We start from the raw sequence: 16,940 nt of genomic DNA, 5'->3' as shown, positions 1-16,940 counted from the left end.
TCCATCCAACACTCTGCCCGGGATGTCTGCTCCTCAGATGAGCAGACATCCCCCCCCACTGGGCTCGCTTTGGATCTGATCTGCCACTTTTTAAGACCAAACATGCTCTCCCTTGTCAATCATCTCTCTTGTTTTACCTCCATCGATATCCTTCCACCCCTCAACCTCTCTCTCTGTTCTCAGATGTCAGTCTGGAAAGACGGTGTCTGCTCCTCCTATGCAGTAATCGCATCCACCATCACTGTGTTGCACTAGTCTCTCTCTCACACACACATTTACACTTCCCTTCGTCCCAAACTGCTATGTTCACCTCAGTGTCTTTATCTCTTGAGAATTGGAAAATATATATTTTTTTATTAATTACATTGATCTGAATTCTGACTGTTTTGTGTATCTTCATCTTGTGTATCTTCCTATGATGGCCATCCCTGTTGCATTGTCAATTCTATACAATAACCATCCATCCACATTTGATTGATTTTCGCACCTTAAGTTCAAAATAGGTATCTACTGGTGAAATAGCACCTTGTGACTATAGCCTTTTTCGGGGAAGTCTATTGAGTAGGTCATAGTTTTCTATATAGAAAAATTTTCCCTCTCAATCCATTTGAGTGGTCACTCATTCACCACTTTGCTCCCCATTATTCATGCGAACAGGTAATCTAATGCTTGTAGAATTAACTTGTTGCCATGCTGCTGCTTAATCGTAATAGTGAATTACTAACCATACCCCCATTGTCCATTTATGTGTGAGAAAACAGGAAGTGAAATTGGCTGGAGGTGGTGACTTTTCAGTGGCATGATGTCTCAGTGCTTAGCAAGAAGGTTCTGAGGCCTTTCCTTGTGGAGTTGGCATGCTCTCCCCATGTTTACATCGCTTTCCTCCAACCCCAAAACACATGCTCGTCAATATCACACTCCTGGCTCTAGATCTGGAGTTGTTCTCTGGATGCCGTGCTGTGGCTGTCCACTGCTCCTAAATGGTCAGGACGGGTGAAATGCAGAGGACAAACATGCCCACGGGGATTAATAGTGAATGTTATACATAAAAAATACCTTCAGAATTCAAATTCTCTCTTCCAGATGACACACCAGAGACGTGCATCTACTCGGGCTGGTCTCCTTGGTCAGCATGCAGCAGCGGTACCTGCGACAAAGGCCGTCGGATGAGGCAGAGGATGCTGAAGGCTCAGCTGGACCTCAGTGTGCCATGCCCTCACACCCAAGACTTCCAGCCCTGCATGGCCCCTGGCTGCAGCCTGGAGGGTAAGCAGCCGCAGGCAAAACACAAATGTACAAATGTAGTTTTTTCAATTCCCTTTTTTATATTTCAAAAACACAAAATTAAAGATCGTAAATTCCTTCAAAATAAAAGTGGTTAGCCTTTGCCAAAAAAATTGCTTTTGAACAATTTACTGTGCAAACCAATTTCCACTTTTGTCTTACTGACGCTGGAGAGATGGGCTACTTAAAATGTCAGACAAAGACCAACATACGTTACACACATTGAGTTATGTTACCATGGCTCATTTTCTGAGCTCACTATGACCCTGCATTCCAAGACACATAGCTCAATCTTTATGGTTGTTTTCAAAAGGTAAGTTCATTTAAACTTGCTCAGGTGAAATGTAAACACGCTGCTTTACGTGTCTGCTTAATAGCAGTAATTTACAAACACAAAAAAGGCCTCAAGGATGTTTGTGTTTGTTGATTTGAGCACTTCCTCCACAATTACATTCCTTTCCTGTTAAAGAGGGCGTTAATGGATGTGGTGAAGGGAGTAAAGCCAAGGCATTTTCCATTGAGTTCAGGAAGTTTTTTTTGTGTGGGGGACGAACAGAAACAGCTTGTTGAAAGTGATATGGAAGTTTTACAGAACATTTGACTGTAAATGTTCCTCGCCTCAACGTAATTCTGGATTATTTGAGTATAGTAAGTATGACTAAGCTTGGACCATATAGTCCATATGGTCATGTAGTCCATATCCTGCCACCCATTATTACGAAAGGTTTCTGTGGTCACTGTGTGGAGAATGAGGATTTTCGTTTTTCTGCTCATTATTGTATTGCACGTGGGAGGGTAAGAGCACCTGCCACTTTGCCCCATGGTGCCCATTTCATAGGCTTTATTATTTTTATTTTTTTAAGTGTGTATGGGCATCGAGGTAGTGGAGTGTCTGTTATTCTGTTGGATATTGATGAGGATCTTGTCCTCTGTGTGCCCACAATGCGCAGCGCAGATCACGGGCATCCCGAGGCACACCATCGCCGGCGCGTGGTCTCCGCTGTGCTACTCCGTTTCCTTAATGGAAAACACTGTGCGTATTGTGAACACTTCGTCACTCACTTGCCTCCATTGAAGTATATAAAAAAGTCTACTTACTTCAATGTAGACTATCAGTTACCTATAAAATGGGGCAAACCTTTAATATTTTAAAGGGAAAATTGCAGTGAAAAGTGTGCCTGCTGTGCTATAGTCAGATCTGAAGCTTTGCATGTTGTTTTGTGTTGGTGTGAAAATACGATTCGATTTTTGAAAGGAAGTATCCATGCAGACCCAGTTTTAAAGCATTTCAGGGTATCCTGATTACTTTCTCAGGGTATAGGTAATCAAGATGTCATTTTGTTGCACATATCCAAAAATGTATATTACGAATTACATATTAAAGTCTGTAACAGTTTACATTTCTGTTCCCAACCTCAACCCTACCAGAGGCCACTTTGCCAAAATGAACTCACTTTACTTAACGTGGCGATAACTTCAAAATCCATGTTAGTACAACCTTTACTTATGATAGAATAAACTGAAGGCTCACATTGTTTTAGAAGTCATTGCTCCCTCGATTGTTTTCACACTTCAGTCTAATTATGTGGGAAAAAAAAAAACAGTTCAAGAGAATTCCTGTTGACTGAAAGTGCATGCTGGTGCACCCTTAAAAAAAAAATCTTTTTTTCTTCTTTTACAACTAATTTGCACTCACACACTTTTTAATTACATGTCTTAACCAAGGGAAAAACAGTCCATTCACCTCGGTGTAGTTTGTGAATCCATCGTTGAGATTGTCTTTTTGGGACCGACAGAATAGCCTTCCCGGGGGACTCATCAAGTCGGATTTCTGCTGTTAACATGTCCTCGCAGGAAAGCTGAAGGTGGCTGCACTTCAAATAAATTGCCATCAACTCTTCTTTTAACCTCTTTCTCTCCTAAACAAAACATAGTGTAATCTGTTATATCCACTCTCTCTCCCTCTCTCTTTTTCTCTCTCTCCCTCCCTCCATTTTTGGCTGGATGAATGACAGTTCAGTGATGATCAGTTGAGCACAGTGTCCTTCACTCCTGCACTACCACTAACAGCCCTGTCCAAAAAAAAAAAGAAAACACTGTCAGTTTGAAATTTAAAAAAGCCACTTTCCTTGTCATTCTCTCTCTCTCTCGCTCTCTCTCCCTCTCCCCCTCTTACTTTTAGTTTGTTTGAATGCTTGATGTTTGTGTATAGTTTGGTTTGGGCCTTTTTGTTATATTTGTGGTAGACGAGGGAGCGAGGTTAAGCCATATCTGCTAGGGACAGGGCTGGATTGGCTGCTTGACAGTGCAACTTTACCGGGTCTGCCCAATCAGCCTCCTTAGACCTGATTGGTTGGACCTGGCTGGGAGAGTTTCCATGTACGTTGTTCTGACTTTCAGTGGAGATGGTTAGGCGCATGACGCGGAAATGCCTGCGGTCCGGAGCACGATCAGGAGAACCAAACTCTGTTCATTCCCTTTATTTTATATTCCTGTGTTGCCAGTGAGCCTTTGTGTTTTCCGTATGGATAAAATCCTCGCCATGTCGGCGCTCTGCTGCCGGAACGACTCCATCTCACTCCCTCCCTCACATGGGGCTTCCTCCACCTAACGTCAGTAAGGACCCTACCAAAAACATGCACACATCATCGTCTGACCAGCGATGGACACTCGTCACCAGGTCCCTGGGCGCGTCGATGAATGCTGCCCACTGCTCCTGGCTGCCCCCCCCGGAGGAAGGATGGGTTAAATGCAGAGGCCTCATTTCAGCGGCCACCATCCAAAGCATGTGCGTGTGTGTGTGTGTGCATGTGTTGTAGTGTGGTGTGTTGCGTGATAATTAAAGATTCTTCTCCTTCTTCTTCTTCTTCTTCTAAACCCGTACATGTGGGAGCGACTCCCAAGGGTGGCTTAGTCGACAGGATACAGGAGGGGCAGGGTACCAGAAGAAAGGCGCCCAGGAGTCGATCCGCTGGCTGCGGAACGCCTGGCAGACCTGGAGGACAAGTGGGACTTCCTTCGCTGTCAGCTAGAGTATGTCCTCGCCAGCGTGTGTCCCCGGAGAGACGGAGCGGACCCACCACAGTCGGGCATCCGGAGGCGCCGCCACTGTACCATCTGCGTCTCCAGGAGGCATAAGCGCCACCCGGATCAGGAGTGGCGTGGGCACGCCGCGATGCATAGCTGGCCTGCTGCCACCAACAGGGAGCCAGCCAGAGGACCAGCCCCGAGTCCAGTCCCAGGACACACATGGGCTTCGCCTCGTCCCCAGCCCATCCTGGCGCCCTGGAGGAGAATGCCGCCCCCAGGACCTACGTGGGACTTGCGGGATCCCCAGCCCACGCTGGTGGAGGACCTCCGGGGGGGGGGGGGGGGGGGGGATTGGCCCCTAGCCCGTCCCGGTGCCCCATGGGAGGACCTCCAGAGGCCCGCTGTGTCTGCCCCCAGGACCCTCACGCGAGTCACCGGGACCCCAGCCCTGCCCTGCCCGATGACCTGGAGGGGGCCGACCAGGACGACCGCCTCACTCCTTGGTACCGCAGGACCCAAAGACAGCTGCTCAAACGCCTGGGGAGGAGTGCTGGAGCTGCAGATCACCCGACCACGTTCGGATTGCCCCATGATGGAGGTTGGACAGGTTCAGGTCGCTGGTCCGCTGGCCCCCTCCCTCAGTCGAGGAGGGACCTACAACGTACCGGTAAGATTAGACAAGGGTAGTCATCAGCCTTTGCTGGACTCTGGCTGTTCTCAGACGATGGTCCAGTAACGCCTGGTTTTACCCGGGGCTCTGTTGGAAGCATCACGGCTGGAGATTCAGTGTGTGCATGGGGATATTCACACGTATCTGGTGGTAAGGCTTGAAAGTTACCAGGGAAAATAGTATAAGGTGAAGGCTGCAGTTAGTTTGACACTTTAATGACGGAGGCTGGGGGTGTGCGCTCACGGTTAGTAGGGAGATGTGAGTGTTGCGTGGTGACGCTGAGGTGTCGTTAGTGGGTGCTGTGGTGTCAGGAGCGGAGGAATCCATACTGGGGTCTTCCCGATCCCAGTGGTCTCCTCCACGGATGATTTTCCGCTGGAGCAGTCGCAAGACGATACCATTTGCAGGGCCTTTGAGGATGGCGTATTTATGCGCCCAGACGCCGCGCTCACTCACCCATATTTTTCACTGATTAGGGACAGGTTATATCGAGTGAGCCGTGACACTCAGTCAGGAGAGGAAATAACCCAGTTGTTTGTGCCAAAAAGCCGTGGGGAAATGCTCTTCCAGGCGGCTCACCATAACCCAAGGCCGGGCACCTCGGACACGATAAAACTCAGCAGCGGATAATGGCCCACCGCGTGCCAATTAGTCAACCCTCCAGCTACACCATCCATGCCGTTGAGGCTGCTCCCCCTAGTCATGGCACCGTTCAGAAGACTCAGTATGGACCTCATTGGGCCGTTAGACCGCAGTGCTCGAGGGTATAATTTTGTGCTCGTCCTAGTGGATTATGCAGCCCAGTACCCTGAAGCAGTGCCCGTGCGCAGTATTAGAGACAAAAGTGTGGTTCAGGCGCTGTTTCAGGTCATCTCCCGAGTCAGGATTCCAAATGAATCCTGACTGACAAGGGCACTTCCTTTATGTCACGTACACTTCAGGAACTTTACGAGTTATTGGGCGTCAGCTCAATTTGGACCAGTGTTTACCGTGGACTGCTTTAAAAAATGCTGAAAAACATGATTGAAGTTCGTTCACGACGATAGCTGTAATTGGGACAAGTGGTTGTACCCTCTTGTTGTTTGCGGTGTGGGAGGTTTTTCTCCCTTTGAGATGCTTTTCAGCAGGAGACCCCAGGGCGTGCTAGACCTAATTAAAGAAAAAACATGGAGGAGGAGTCCTAGCACCGGTAAGAACAAAATACAGTATGTTATTGACCTGAGAGTAAAGCTACATGCGCTGGGACAGCATTCACGGGAGAATTTGCTCCAGGCCAAGGAATGGCAGCACTGCTTATAATAAAAGCAGCACTGTCGTTCTTTGCAGATGCAAATGAGTCGAACCGACTCATTTGCACCGGGAGACAGGGTGTTACTCCCTACGTCTAGCTCTAAATTAGTCGCCAAGTGGCAAGGGCCCTTCGTGGTCACACGGCGGGTTGGGGACATGGATTATGATGTCAGGTCATGGTCAGACAGGGCCGGGGTGATGCAGATCTATCATCTGAACCTCCTCAAGTAGGGGAAGGTGGCAGAGTCTGTGTGTCTGTTCCACGACAGTGACAAGTTGGGGCCAGAGTTTCCAAAAACGACCGATTCCACCCCGACCCTTTCCTGTAACCATCTCTCACCGGGCCAGAGCACGGATGTGGCTGTGTTACAACGCCAGTTTTCTGATGTCTTCTCCCCACTGCCGGGCCTAAAATCCCTCATACACCACCTTGTGGAGATGACCCCTGGGGTGAAACTACGCTCCCTGCCGTATCGCCTGCCCAAACATAAATGCAAAGTCGTGCAGGCAGAATTGAAGGCCATGCTGGACATGGGGTGATAGAGGAGTCTACAAGCAACTGGTGTAGTCCCATTGTGCTGGTAGGTAAGCCAGATGGGCGGTCCGCCTCTGTGTAGACTACCGAAAGGTCAACGCGGTGTCGAAGTTTGATGCGTATTCCATGCCTCGGGTCGACGAACTCCTTGACCAGTTAGGCATGGCTCTGTTTTTTACGACAGTGGATTTAACCAGTCCATGGAGAAATCTCCACTTCGCAGGGGTAGTACCAATTTATGACGCTTCCATATGGGTTGTTCTGGGCACACAGTAAAACCTGGGAGCGACACATGCAGCATGTGGGGGCAGACTCGAGTCCCTCGAGTACTACCAACCTTCTGAAGTGTCCTGTCGGGTGGAGGGAGGTACGGTATCTGGGTACCACTTGGGTGGAGGACTGGTCCGGCCCCAGATAGATAAAAGGGCGGTGGTCGCAAACGGTCCGAGACCCAAGACCAAGAAGGAGGTAAAGTAGTTCTTAAGGCTTGCAGGTTACTAAAGAAGGTTTGTAGCCGACTTTTCAGCACTCACCAGCCCTTTATCTGATTCAACTCGAAATGGTACGCCAGATACACTCCAGTGGACGGAGGTGTGCCAGCAGGAGTTTGAGAAGGTAAAATCAACTCTCTGTGGGAAGCCAGTGCTGGGCACACCTAACCTCTCTCTCCCTTTCTGCTTGCAGACTGACTTGTCTGACAGGGCTGGGGGCAGTGTTGTTCCAACAGGTAGCGGGCGTGACCGACCGGTGCTGTACATCAGCCAGAAGCTCTCAGAGCGGGAGTCCAAGTACAGCACCATCAAATGGACGGTCAGTGGGTGGCCATCAAGTGGGCGGTCGGTGCCCTCCGGTTTAACCTCCTGGGGCGCCATTTCACCTTCTGTTCGGACCACGCTCTGCTGCAGTGGCTCCACTGCATGAAGGATACCAACTCGCAGATCACTCATTGGTACCTGGCTCTTCACTCCTTTAAGTTCAAGGTGTTCCATAGTCTGGGGGCGCAGATGGTGGTGGCTGATGTCCACTCCCACTCGGGGGCGCGGGGGGGGGGGAGTAGGCTGGCGGCAGGACGACTTCTCGGACAGCTCCCCAGCCTAAGTAAGGTGGTGGGGGTATGTGGCAGCCGAGGGGGTGTGGTTAAGCCACATCTGCCAGGGACAGGTCTGGCTTGGCTCCGTGACAGCGCGGCTTTACTGGGTCTGTCTAATCAGCCTCCTTAGCGCTTTGCGATTGGTCGGACCTGGCTGGGAGAGTTTTCATATATGTTGTTCTGTCTTTCAGTGGAGATGGTGAGGCGCATGACGCGGAAATGCCTGCGGTCCGGAGCACGACCACAAAAAACTAACTCTGTTCATTCCCTTTATTTTTGTGTTGCAAGCGAGACATTGTACTTTCTGTATAAATAAAATCCTCGCCATGTCGGTGCTCCACTGCCCGAACAACTCCGTCTCCCTCCCTAACCCCCTGCATGTGGGTAGAGACTCCAACAATGTTAAATGTATATAAAATGTTGTGAATTTAGGTTGACTGGATGGGTTGTCAAATAATCAAACTTCTTTCAAAACTCTCTCTCTCTCTCTTGATCTCCTTTTATTTTTTGGTTGAATGTTTGATAACTTGATGTTTGTATATCGTTTGGTTTCCTTTTTTTTATGTTTACTGTATATAAAATGTTGTGAACTAAAGTTGACTGGATGGGTTGCCAGATAATAAAGGTTCTCAATTTCTCTCTCTCTCTCCCCCCATCAATCACTCCGCCGCTCTCCTTATTGATTATCAGACAGAAACACAGATAGCTTGTTTTGTTCTACAGCTCATCTCTTTTGTTTTCGCTTAGTGCTTGGTTAGCGCACATTGCGGGAGATTGATAATCGCCCTTTGGGTGGCGGGGGGTCAGACCGATATGGAGGCTGATTGATATTCACTGAGGAGCACTCTGTCCTCCCCTGGTGTGCAGGTAGCTGGAACTTGTATTGATGATTCACTTAGTTTTGCTTTATTAGGCTACAGTTTGTTAGCACTAATGTGTTTCATTTGTGGTAAGTAATGGGGGGAGTGGGGAGAGAGAGAAAAAGATTAAAAAGAAAGGAAAGATCCATACCGAGACGCTCGTAAATCTTTCAGGCCTGCTGTCCCAGCGTTGTTGGGCTTTTTTTAGAATTTATGAATCGCTTAAAAGTTACGTGCTGGTGTGTTGTTGTCTTGTACCCTACAAGCAACGTTAAAATGCCTTTGGAAATAATCTTAAATATACAAGCAAACTTTGGGGACCTACTTTTTCACATTTTTTTATTGCTGAATTATATATTTTTGGAAAATATTAAGTTTTACTTTATATAATACATTAAATTTTTTGTTTTTTATCCTGATTTCTTTTCATTTGCAGGATTTCACATCTGGTTCTTTTATCCTATTTTACATGTTTTAGCTGCAAAGCACTTTGTAGTCCTGCTTCTGACAAGTGCAGTGTAATTACAAGTTGTTTTTACCAGGAAGCATTTTTACACCACTTTTGTGTGGCAGCTAAGGATAGGTAAATACAAGTAAAGATATACTCCAATGTAGGCCAACACAGAAGTCTTCAGGGGCCGATGATCTGGAATTAATGTTCACATGTGGCTGAGCACCTGGATTGTTTTGAACAAATGTCTCTTGCTCCCTCACAGAGACAAATATTGCAAGTGTTGGGATTTATATACGATTCTCAATTGTCCCGCTTTGTTTTGTCACATAATAAATAACTCTTAACTTTCATTACAATCTTGTGTTGTTCCATTAAGAAAGAAAACACCAAAGAGTCACATGAAAATATTCCCAAGAGACAAAGTCCCGGCAGTAAAGTGCAGGTGTAGAGACCTACAGTTCCTGTCCTTCTGTCTATTAATCAAATCTATTCTATCCCCATCCCTCTTGTTTTCGTGCTTCAGAGCCATCAACCTGCATGATGTCGGAGTGGATAAGCTGGTCCTCATGCAGCGTGTCCTGTGGAATGGGCATGCGGTCAAGGGAGCGCTACGTCAAGCAGTACCCGGAGGACGGCTCAGTCTGCCAGCTCCACACCGAGGATACTGAGAAGTGTGTGGTCAACGAGGAGTGCTGTGAGTCCCCGGGGCATTCAGGCAGATTAAAGCTCAGTTCACTTTAACCGGGCGGCATGGGTGTCTACCTCTGCTATGCTAAAAGGTGCTGAAAGGAAGTGGAGCGGCTATATGACTATTTAGTATTTATTTACAGTGGACATTTATATTATCTTTTTACGCATATTGCAAAACTTCATTTTGAATTAATTAAAAACGCCGGCAGTGCAAAGGTATTAGAGAAGATCCCCAATACAAATAAAAAAGCTGATATCAAAAGTCATCAAACAGTAAATGGTATGCCTTTTATTGACTCATAGTAGCATGTGAGCAGTCCCTATAGGAGAAAATGGATTTCATGTCAATCATCATGTTCTTATGAGCCCAAACTAACGAGCTATGCCTATACTGGTCGATAAAATAACAGATTGGCAAAGTTAAGGATTCAGGTTCAGTATCAGTAGTGCCAAAGTCATCTCTCCATCGCAGGCTTGCAATTAACATCTTGACCCTTGCAAAGGGTAGTTACGTGACCTTTCACTAGCTTTAACAGAAAGGTTTTTTTTTTTCTAAATTGCCAATTGTTTTTTTAATTGTTTGCTTCTTTCAATCTTTCCGCCAGCTCCCAGCAACTGCGTGGTGACGGAGTGGGGGGAATGGGACCCGTGCAGCGTCACTTGCGGCGTGGGCATGAAGAGGCATGAGCGCATGGTTAAGATGCCTCCACTAGACGGATCCATGTGCAAGGCCGAGGTTGCAGAACTGGAGAAGTGCATGATGCCGGACTGCCGTGAGTGGTGGACAAACCGCAGAGTGGCTTTCATTACTATGAGAGCTCCACTCTAATTAAAGTTAGTTTCTTTTTTTTGGTTATGAAACAGTCTCCAGCTGACTTAGCTGAAAAATACATAAATAACATAATTTGTACATTAGAAAAACAACACGGTCTCACGCTTTTTTGTGCTCATAGTCACAAAAATTCATCTGTGGAATCGTGTCACGGAGCACTATTGTCTGACTTTTTTCTTCTTACACAAAGCAAAATTCAATCTGTCTTCATTCATTCTATCACAAAATAAAAGCGGGATACTGGTTTTGCTTTTTCTCTATTGATTGGTCTATTAAATTCAAGGTTGTGTAAGAATAGGGATATAGGGTCATACCTTCAGTATGAATTTCATTCATAGATACAATTTAACTGTATATAATATATATATATAGTGTTTGCTCGCCTGTGTACCCATCAGTGCGGTAAACATTTCCATGGTAACAGCAAGCTCCACCATTCAGAGACGTCACTGGTACACCTAGGATTATGAGTAGTGTAGTCTCTCAGACATAGCAAATAAAACATGTTTTACGTATGGACTTGTGGCTTCTACAGGAGCATTCAAGAGAGTAAAAGGTAAACCAGTATCCTGCTTTTATTTTGTGATATAACAATATTTAAAAACATGCATTTTCAATTTGAATATATCCATGCCCCCCACAGTGGTGTACTTTCGTCAGTTTAGTTTAAGTGTACGTGTCTGCATCACCCACCCCCACTTCCCTATGCCCCCCCCCCGCCCTTCTAAAGTCAAAGAAAATCTTACAATTCAAATTAAATGGTTGAAATTTTGGTTTGTGTAGAACAAAAAAATCTCCCTATTCAAATAAATTGGTATAAATTGTGTTATGTTGAACAAAAAAAAAGTCAGACCATGGTGCTCCAGGACACAATTCAATAGATTAATTTTCATGACTATGAGCATGAAAAAGCATGAGATTCGGTTGTAAAAAATATATACACGATATGTAAGGGATAATATGCAGCCAGACAGTAGTTTGTGATAATGAGATGCTGGCTGCACATTGTTCTGCTAAATAAATAAATTGACATGGAATATCAATTTTCAATAATTTTAGAACTAGTAGGCCTAGTTTAAGAGCCTTCCCTCAGATTCATAGTCCACAGCAACGTAGCCAACACTGTAACAACAAAGTGATCTGGTGGCCCAACAAAATGTTTTATGCCTTAAATATGACTTTTCACCGTTATTAAACTTAGATTTGACATTTGTATTTATTATTAAATGAGACACTGAATGCGACATTGCCGATTTTTACTCATCTCAAGTCTTCCATTGTAGTTTCTATGTCTACTTCACAAGATGGCACCACTATCTGGCATTAGCAACACTATTGATTATGTTCAACTATTTGTCATTGCACAGAGTACAAGTACCGAGGTAACAAAATGCATTTCACTGCATTTTACATTACATTTTACAGCAACAGTGACATTAAACAAGGCGGGAAAGTGGTTGTTATTAACAGATCAGCGGTCATTATTCAGAAATAACGCACCACAGATTGAAGCTGTCGACCAACTAGAACGGAGTATGCTACAGAGCGTTGTAATAAGTGACTCTAATGAACTCTAATCATTAATTCTAAGTGTAAGATCAAGTTATTCACATGAGCATGGGTATTTACTTTGTAATCAAAAATATTTCTTAATAAATTACTTATATTGCAACCATGTCATTCAAGATAAAGCAACAGAACTTTTCAAACAAAAAGACACATTGAGAACAAGAGGCCAACAAACACATACACACATACAAACTATACTGTTTTGCGTTTGTGTGTTGCATTGTGTCCAAGTCCCCAGGTTGCCGAACAAATCTTGAGTGCAACCGGTCCAAATGTCACACCATTTGATGACACCACAGTTAAACTTCCCATTCCGGTTCATTTGCTTGCCGTATTGCTGCGAATACACCTATTAGGCAGGTGTTGGGGAGCATAATCGCGTGTTGTAATCCTGTGCGTGTTTGCAGAAAGCATACCGTGCATGCTGTCTCCGTGGTCGGCCTGGAGCGAGTGCAGCGTGTCATGCGGTCGGGGCATCCGGACGCGCCAGAGGATGCTGAAATCGGATCCAGCCCAATGCACAGAGGAGCTGGAGCAGACAGAGAAGTGCATGCTGCCTGAATGCCGTAAGTCACCCACATCAAGCCGTATGCTTTCTGGGGGAGGCTTTAAGTTTTAAGGGACTGCAGGGGCTTTAAGGGAACTCATATGGTCAGCCTCTGGCTATAATGAGATTCGACTAAACTGTCGCTGAGGGGGGAATAGGAAGAGCTCGATAGAGGTTGATCGTATATAAAAGATAAATTGTTAAAAGAATATCTTGAAATCACTTTCGTGTTGATTCATGCAGTCATGTAGCTGCTTCGTAGAATGACGTCGAAACTCAGTGGGCTTGTCTGCACATGCGGTAAGAATCGTTGGCGTCATTTTAGAAACTTTGTAGACCAAGAGAGAAGACATCGCACAGGGCAGTCTATGAAACTAGACATGTTGACTTCAGCCCTCCGTTCATCCCCAGTTCCTGGAAAGAACAAACTGCACCGTTTATGCTGGGTTTTTTCACATCCAGTGAAACCTTCCCAGGTGCAAAAACTGATAAATTATACTGAAATGTACTTCCACTAAAACTATTGTCACCCCAATAGCCGAACACTGTGATTTTTTTTGACATCGTCATATTGCAACTCATATTTTGTCTTTGATAAGTGTTCTAATTGCCTTGAGTGGACCGGAGAACTCCTGTAACTTTATTACATTACATTTAGCAGAGGCTTTTATCCAAAGCGACTTACAATTATTCAAACAGCGATGGATGCAGCCATCAGGAGCAATTAGGGGTTAAGTGTCTTGCTCAAGGACACTACAGCATGCTAGCAGGAGGAGCCTGGGATCAAACCAGCAATGTTTAGATTACTAGGCGACCAGCTCTACCTCCTGAGCTACCATCCCCCAACTTTACATTCACATAAATGAAATAATGATCCATTGACCTTAAAGGATTACCATCATTTAGAACCGTTCATAGCACGACCTCGCTGAAGACTTTACTATTGAGGAACTCACTGCTCTGCTGACGCTTCTCACTGTGTTTTCCTTTTCATACTGTGAAATTCATCTGTGCTGGAACGTGTTTGGTGTTCAAGAGTCTCACTCCCTTCGTCCGGCCGTCCCATTGTCACCCACCCGCCCACCTCCCTTTCACTCATTTTTCTCTCTCTCCTCTCACCGCCTCTCTTCACGTTCCTCTCTTCCAGCCGCGGACTGCATGGTGTCCGAGTGGACGGAGTGGTCGGAGTGCAACAAGTCCTGCGGTAAGGGCCACGCCATTCGCACCCGCATGGTCAAGCTGGAGCCGCATTTCGGCGGCAGCCCCTGCCCCGAGACAGTGCAGAGGAAGAAATGCAAGACCAGGAAGTGCCGGACAAAAACAAAGGAGGAGAGAGGAGGAGGAGGGGGGAAGAGACGACGAAGGGGTAAACATGGGAGAGACGCCGCTGTAGAGGCACAGCCAGGTTGGTGGAGAAAAACAGTTGTAATGTGTAGCAGGGCAAAGCTATTGAATTACAAATTCAAAGCGGCCAGTTTTAAAAAACGTAAGATGGGGCCAGAACCTTTTTAAAGGCCATTTGGCCGTTGTTTATATTTTATAATATAATTCAAATATATAATATAAAAACAGGAAAATTGTAAATTCATAGAAAAAATATATACTCAAATATGTAAAAAAAAACATATATATCCAGGCACATCATAAACAACAATAAACAAGAAAAAAAGTATTTTTTTAAGCAAGCTATTTATATTCAAGGGTGCACTCACCTCTTAGACCACTAGAGCCTGCTGTTGTTAAATCATATATCAGTTATCACAATTGGGCCAAATACATTTTCATATACAAGGAATTTGTCATATTACAGCATAGTAATGGTAAAAAAAATATATAGTGTATACAGAATTTACAACAGTGCAGTAGATAAATGACAAAAAAGGCTATGAGACAGGCTAAATTACTATTGGCTGGGTATAAATATGAATATTTCTGTACTATACTATATAATATATATGAATATACAGTTTGGATGTTTAATACTGGATTGGTAGTCTAGATTATTACAGTGTTATTATAGTGTTATTACCCTATATTGCACAGGAATTCAAAGTAGTTTAGTCAATGAGTAGGTGGATTTGAGAATCTTAATTTCTCCGCACACCAATGTTTCTATCATATATTTTTTCTTCAATCTCATAATACTTATGTCTAGTCATGGTTTGTCCCAGCAGGTTGCAGGATGCAGCCGTGGACCAGCTGGTCGGGCTGTACCAAACCTTGCGGCGGGGGGATCCAGGAGCGATTTATGCTGGCCAGGAAAAGAGCCAAGAGTGCTCTGATGGCCAGCTGCAAGGACCGGAAGGAGATCCGTGCCTGTAACGTACACCCCTGCTAGGGGGCACTACTGAGCCTGGGAGGGGGGTGGGTGGGGTTATACAGTACATTATACATGTGATTATGAATAGAGTTGTCAAAATACATTGTTTTTGTACAATGAAGATGAGGGCGTGTACTGCGGGCAGACAAAATGTGACACAACCAGTCAACCGGACAGCAGTTTTTAAGGGGAACATGGCCGAGGAAACTCAGAGTGGAAAAGTAGAAAAAGGGGGGAGTAGAGGATGCACAAAACACCACACGAAAGGCGGGAAGATTGGTTAGAGGTGGAGTAGACCAGGGAGGTAGACCAGGGATTCTCCAGCCTTTTCGTCCCTGAGGACTCGCATGCGTTTACAATTAGTTACTTTTTCAACCGAGGGACCAATAGTGTGATGAAACAAACCCGTCGATTCTGGAACAATCTGCGATGCCTTTAAATTCCACCTATGTAACGTTGACCGTCTTGTGTGCGAAAAAGAAGAAACGAAAACTTCGGTCACACCGAGTTTCAATTTGCATTTAGTGGGAAAGATGATGCCAATGATCGAAGGATTTTGGCTTCAATTTTTTTTATATATAACCATCATGCTATGCCTATTCGTGCCACCTGGCTTCCCCCTCAAATTAGTTTTGTGACTTGTGAATGCCTTCCAATAGACTGGGTACATTTTTAATCAATAAAAGTTTGGGGTCATAAAAAATATTATATATATTGCTATGATTTTGTTAGTTTGATCACACATTGATGTTGTGAAATAGTATTATTGACTCAAACATAAAATAACATAAAAATATTCCCTTAGCTCACCACTACTGGTCAGAACTTTTCCACTTTTAAGACACAAAATCAACCCAAAATCAATCAGTGGAAATTAAAGATGTTTTTCAACTGAAAGCATAATTAACAGAATTGAGATGTGTCCCCTGCCCTGTTTAAATTGATCGAAATGTATTGTGGCTGTAAATCTTCATCCTAGATGAATTGTCTGTTTAAAAAAATATTGTAACTCTGCAAATTCTATTTGCATATTTCTTTAATCCAAACAAGCACTTACAATCGGTTAATTTCATTCACTAAAATGTGTTTAAAAAAAAAAAAAAAAGATGGGACCACTTACTCATCAATCAAAAACTTGATTTGGACTGTGTCCGTGTGCTAAGATAAGACCAAAACGAACTATTTCCCAATATATGCTCTGAATGGGATAGTTGCAGTAAAACAATGAAGCTACAAAACCTTATGGCCACAGGAGGCGACAGAGCATTAAACTCTGCAGTAAAACGCAATAGAACTGGAAAGTTCAGGTTGGCAACCCTAATATAGATCAAATGTGAGCATTAATGACGCCTGTTGTGGTTGATATGTTGTTAAATATAGACTGTTATCTATTCTAATTGGTAAGTGTCTGCACCAAAAATAGACCCAACCCTGAAATCGACAATAAGCACTCGAAGTGAAGCGTTAAAATCGGACAAGAGGGCGAGTAGCGGCAGGGGAGGGTAAGGGATGAGGAGGAGGCTAATGGAAGATCAAGGTGGGCTCACTGGTCTTAAATCCAGATTAATACTTTTCCTGGATTAACTAAGTAAAATGGTTTATTTGACACAATACCCTGTATTTCAAAATGTTTTGTTCCAAGGCCTTAAAAATGTCATGCCTTTTTTATTTTTGTTTTGTTTTTTCACAAGAAAGGGGAAGCAATTTCACTTCCCATCTATTTTGAAAAGCACATATGAACTAGATTAAACTATCTGTAGCAGTCATGA

The 16,940-nt window shown here is 44.6% G+C and overlaps 1 protein-coding gene across 2 annotated transcripts in view; it reads left to right on the top strand.

The window, feature by feature from the left end:
• LOC307231436 (spondin-1-like) overlaps window positions 1-15,189 on the top strand; it is a gene marked incomplete at both ends in the record, with an annotated part of 100,411 nt that extends 85,222 nt beyond the window's left edge. The window contains 6 exons of one of the 2 annotated variants that reach the window (XM_080002139.1): window positions 1,084-1,266; window positions 9,737-9,907; window positions 10,509-10,676; window positions 12,712-12,870; window positions 13,999-14,217; window positions 15,023-15,189. In XM_080002139.1, coding sequence (XP_079858265.1) covers window positions 1,084-1,266; window positions 9,737-9,907; window positions 10,509-10,676; window positions 12,712-12,870; window positions 13,999-14,217; window positions 15,023-15,189 — 1,067 coding nt within the window. Of the gene's footprint in view, window positions 1-1,083; window positions 1,267-9,736; window positions 9,908-10,508; window positions 10,677-12,711; window positions 12,871-13,998; window positions 14,257-15,022 lie in introns of both variants that reach the window. The other variant, XM_080002138.1, reaches the window with a different exon arrangement.
• Window positions 15,190-16,940: the final 1,751 nt, after the last annotated feature.

This window comes from Zeus faber (assembly GCF_960531495.2).
Source record: "Zeus faber genome assembly, chromosome: 6".
Taxonomy (NCBI): domain Eukaryota; kingdom Metazoa; phylum Chordata; class Actinopteri; order Zeiformes; family Zeidae; genus Zeus; species Zeus faber.
The sequence above is the reverse complement of the archived record's forward strand: the minus strand, read 5'-3'. Positions and strand labels throughout refer to the sequence as shown.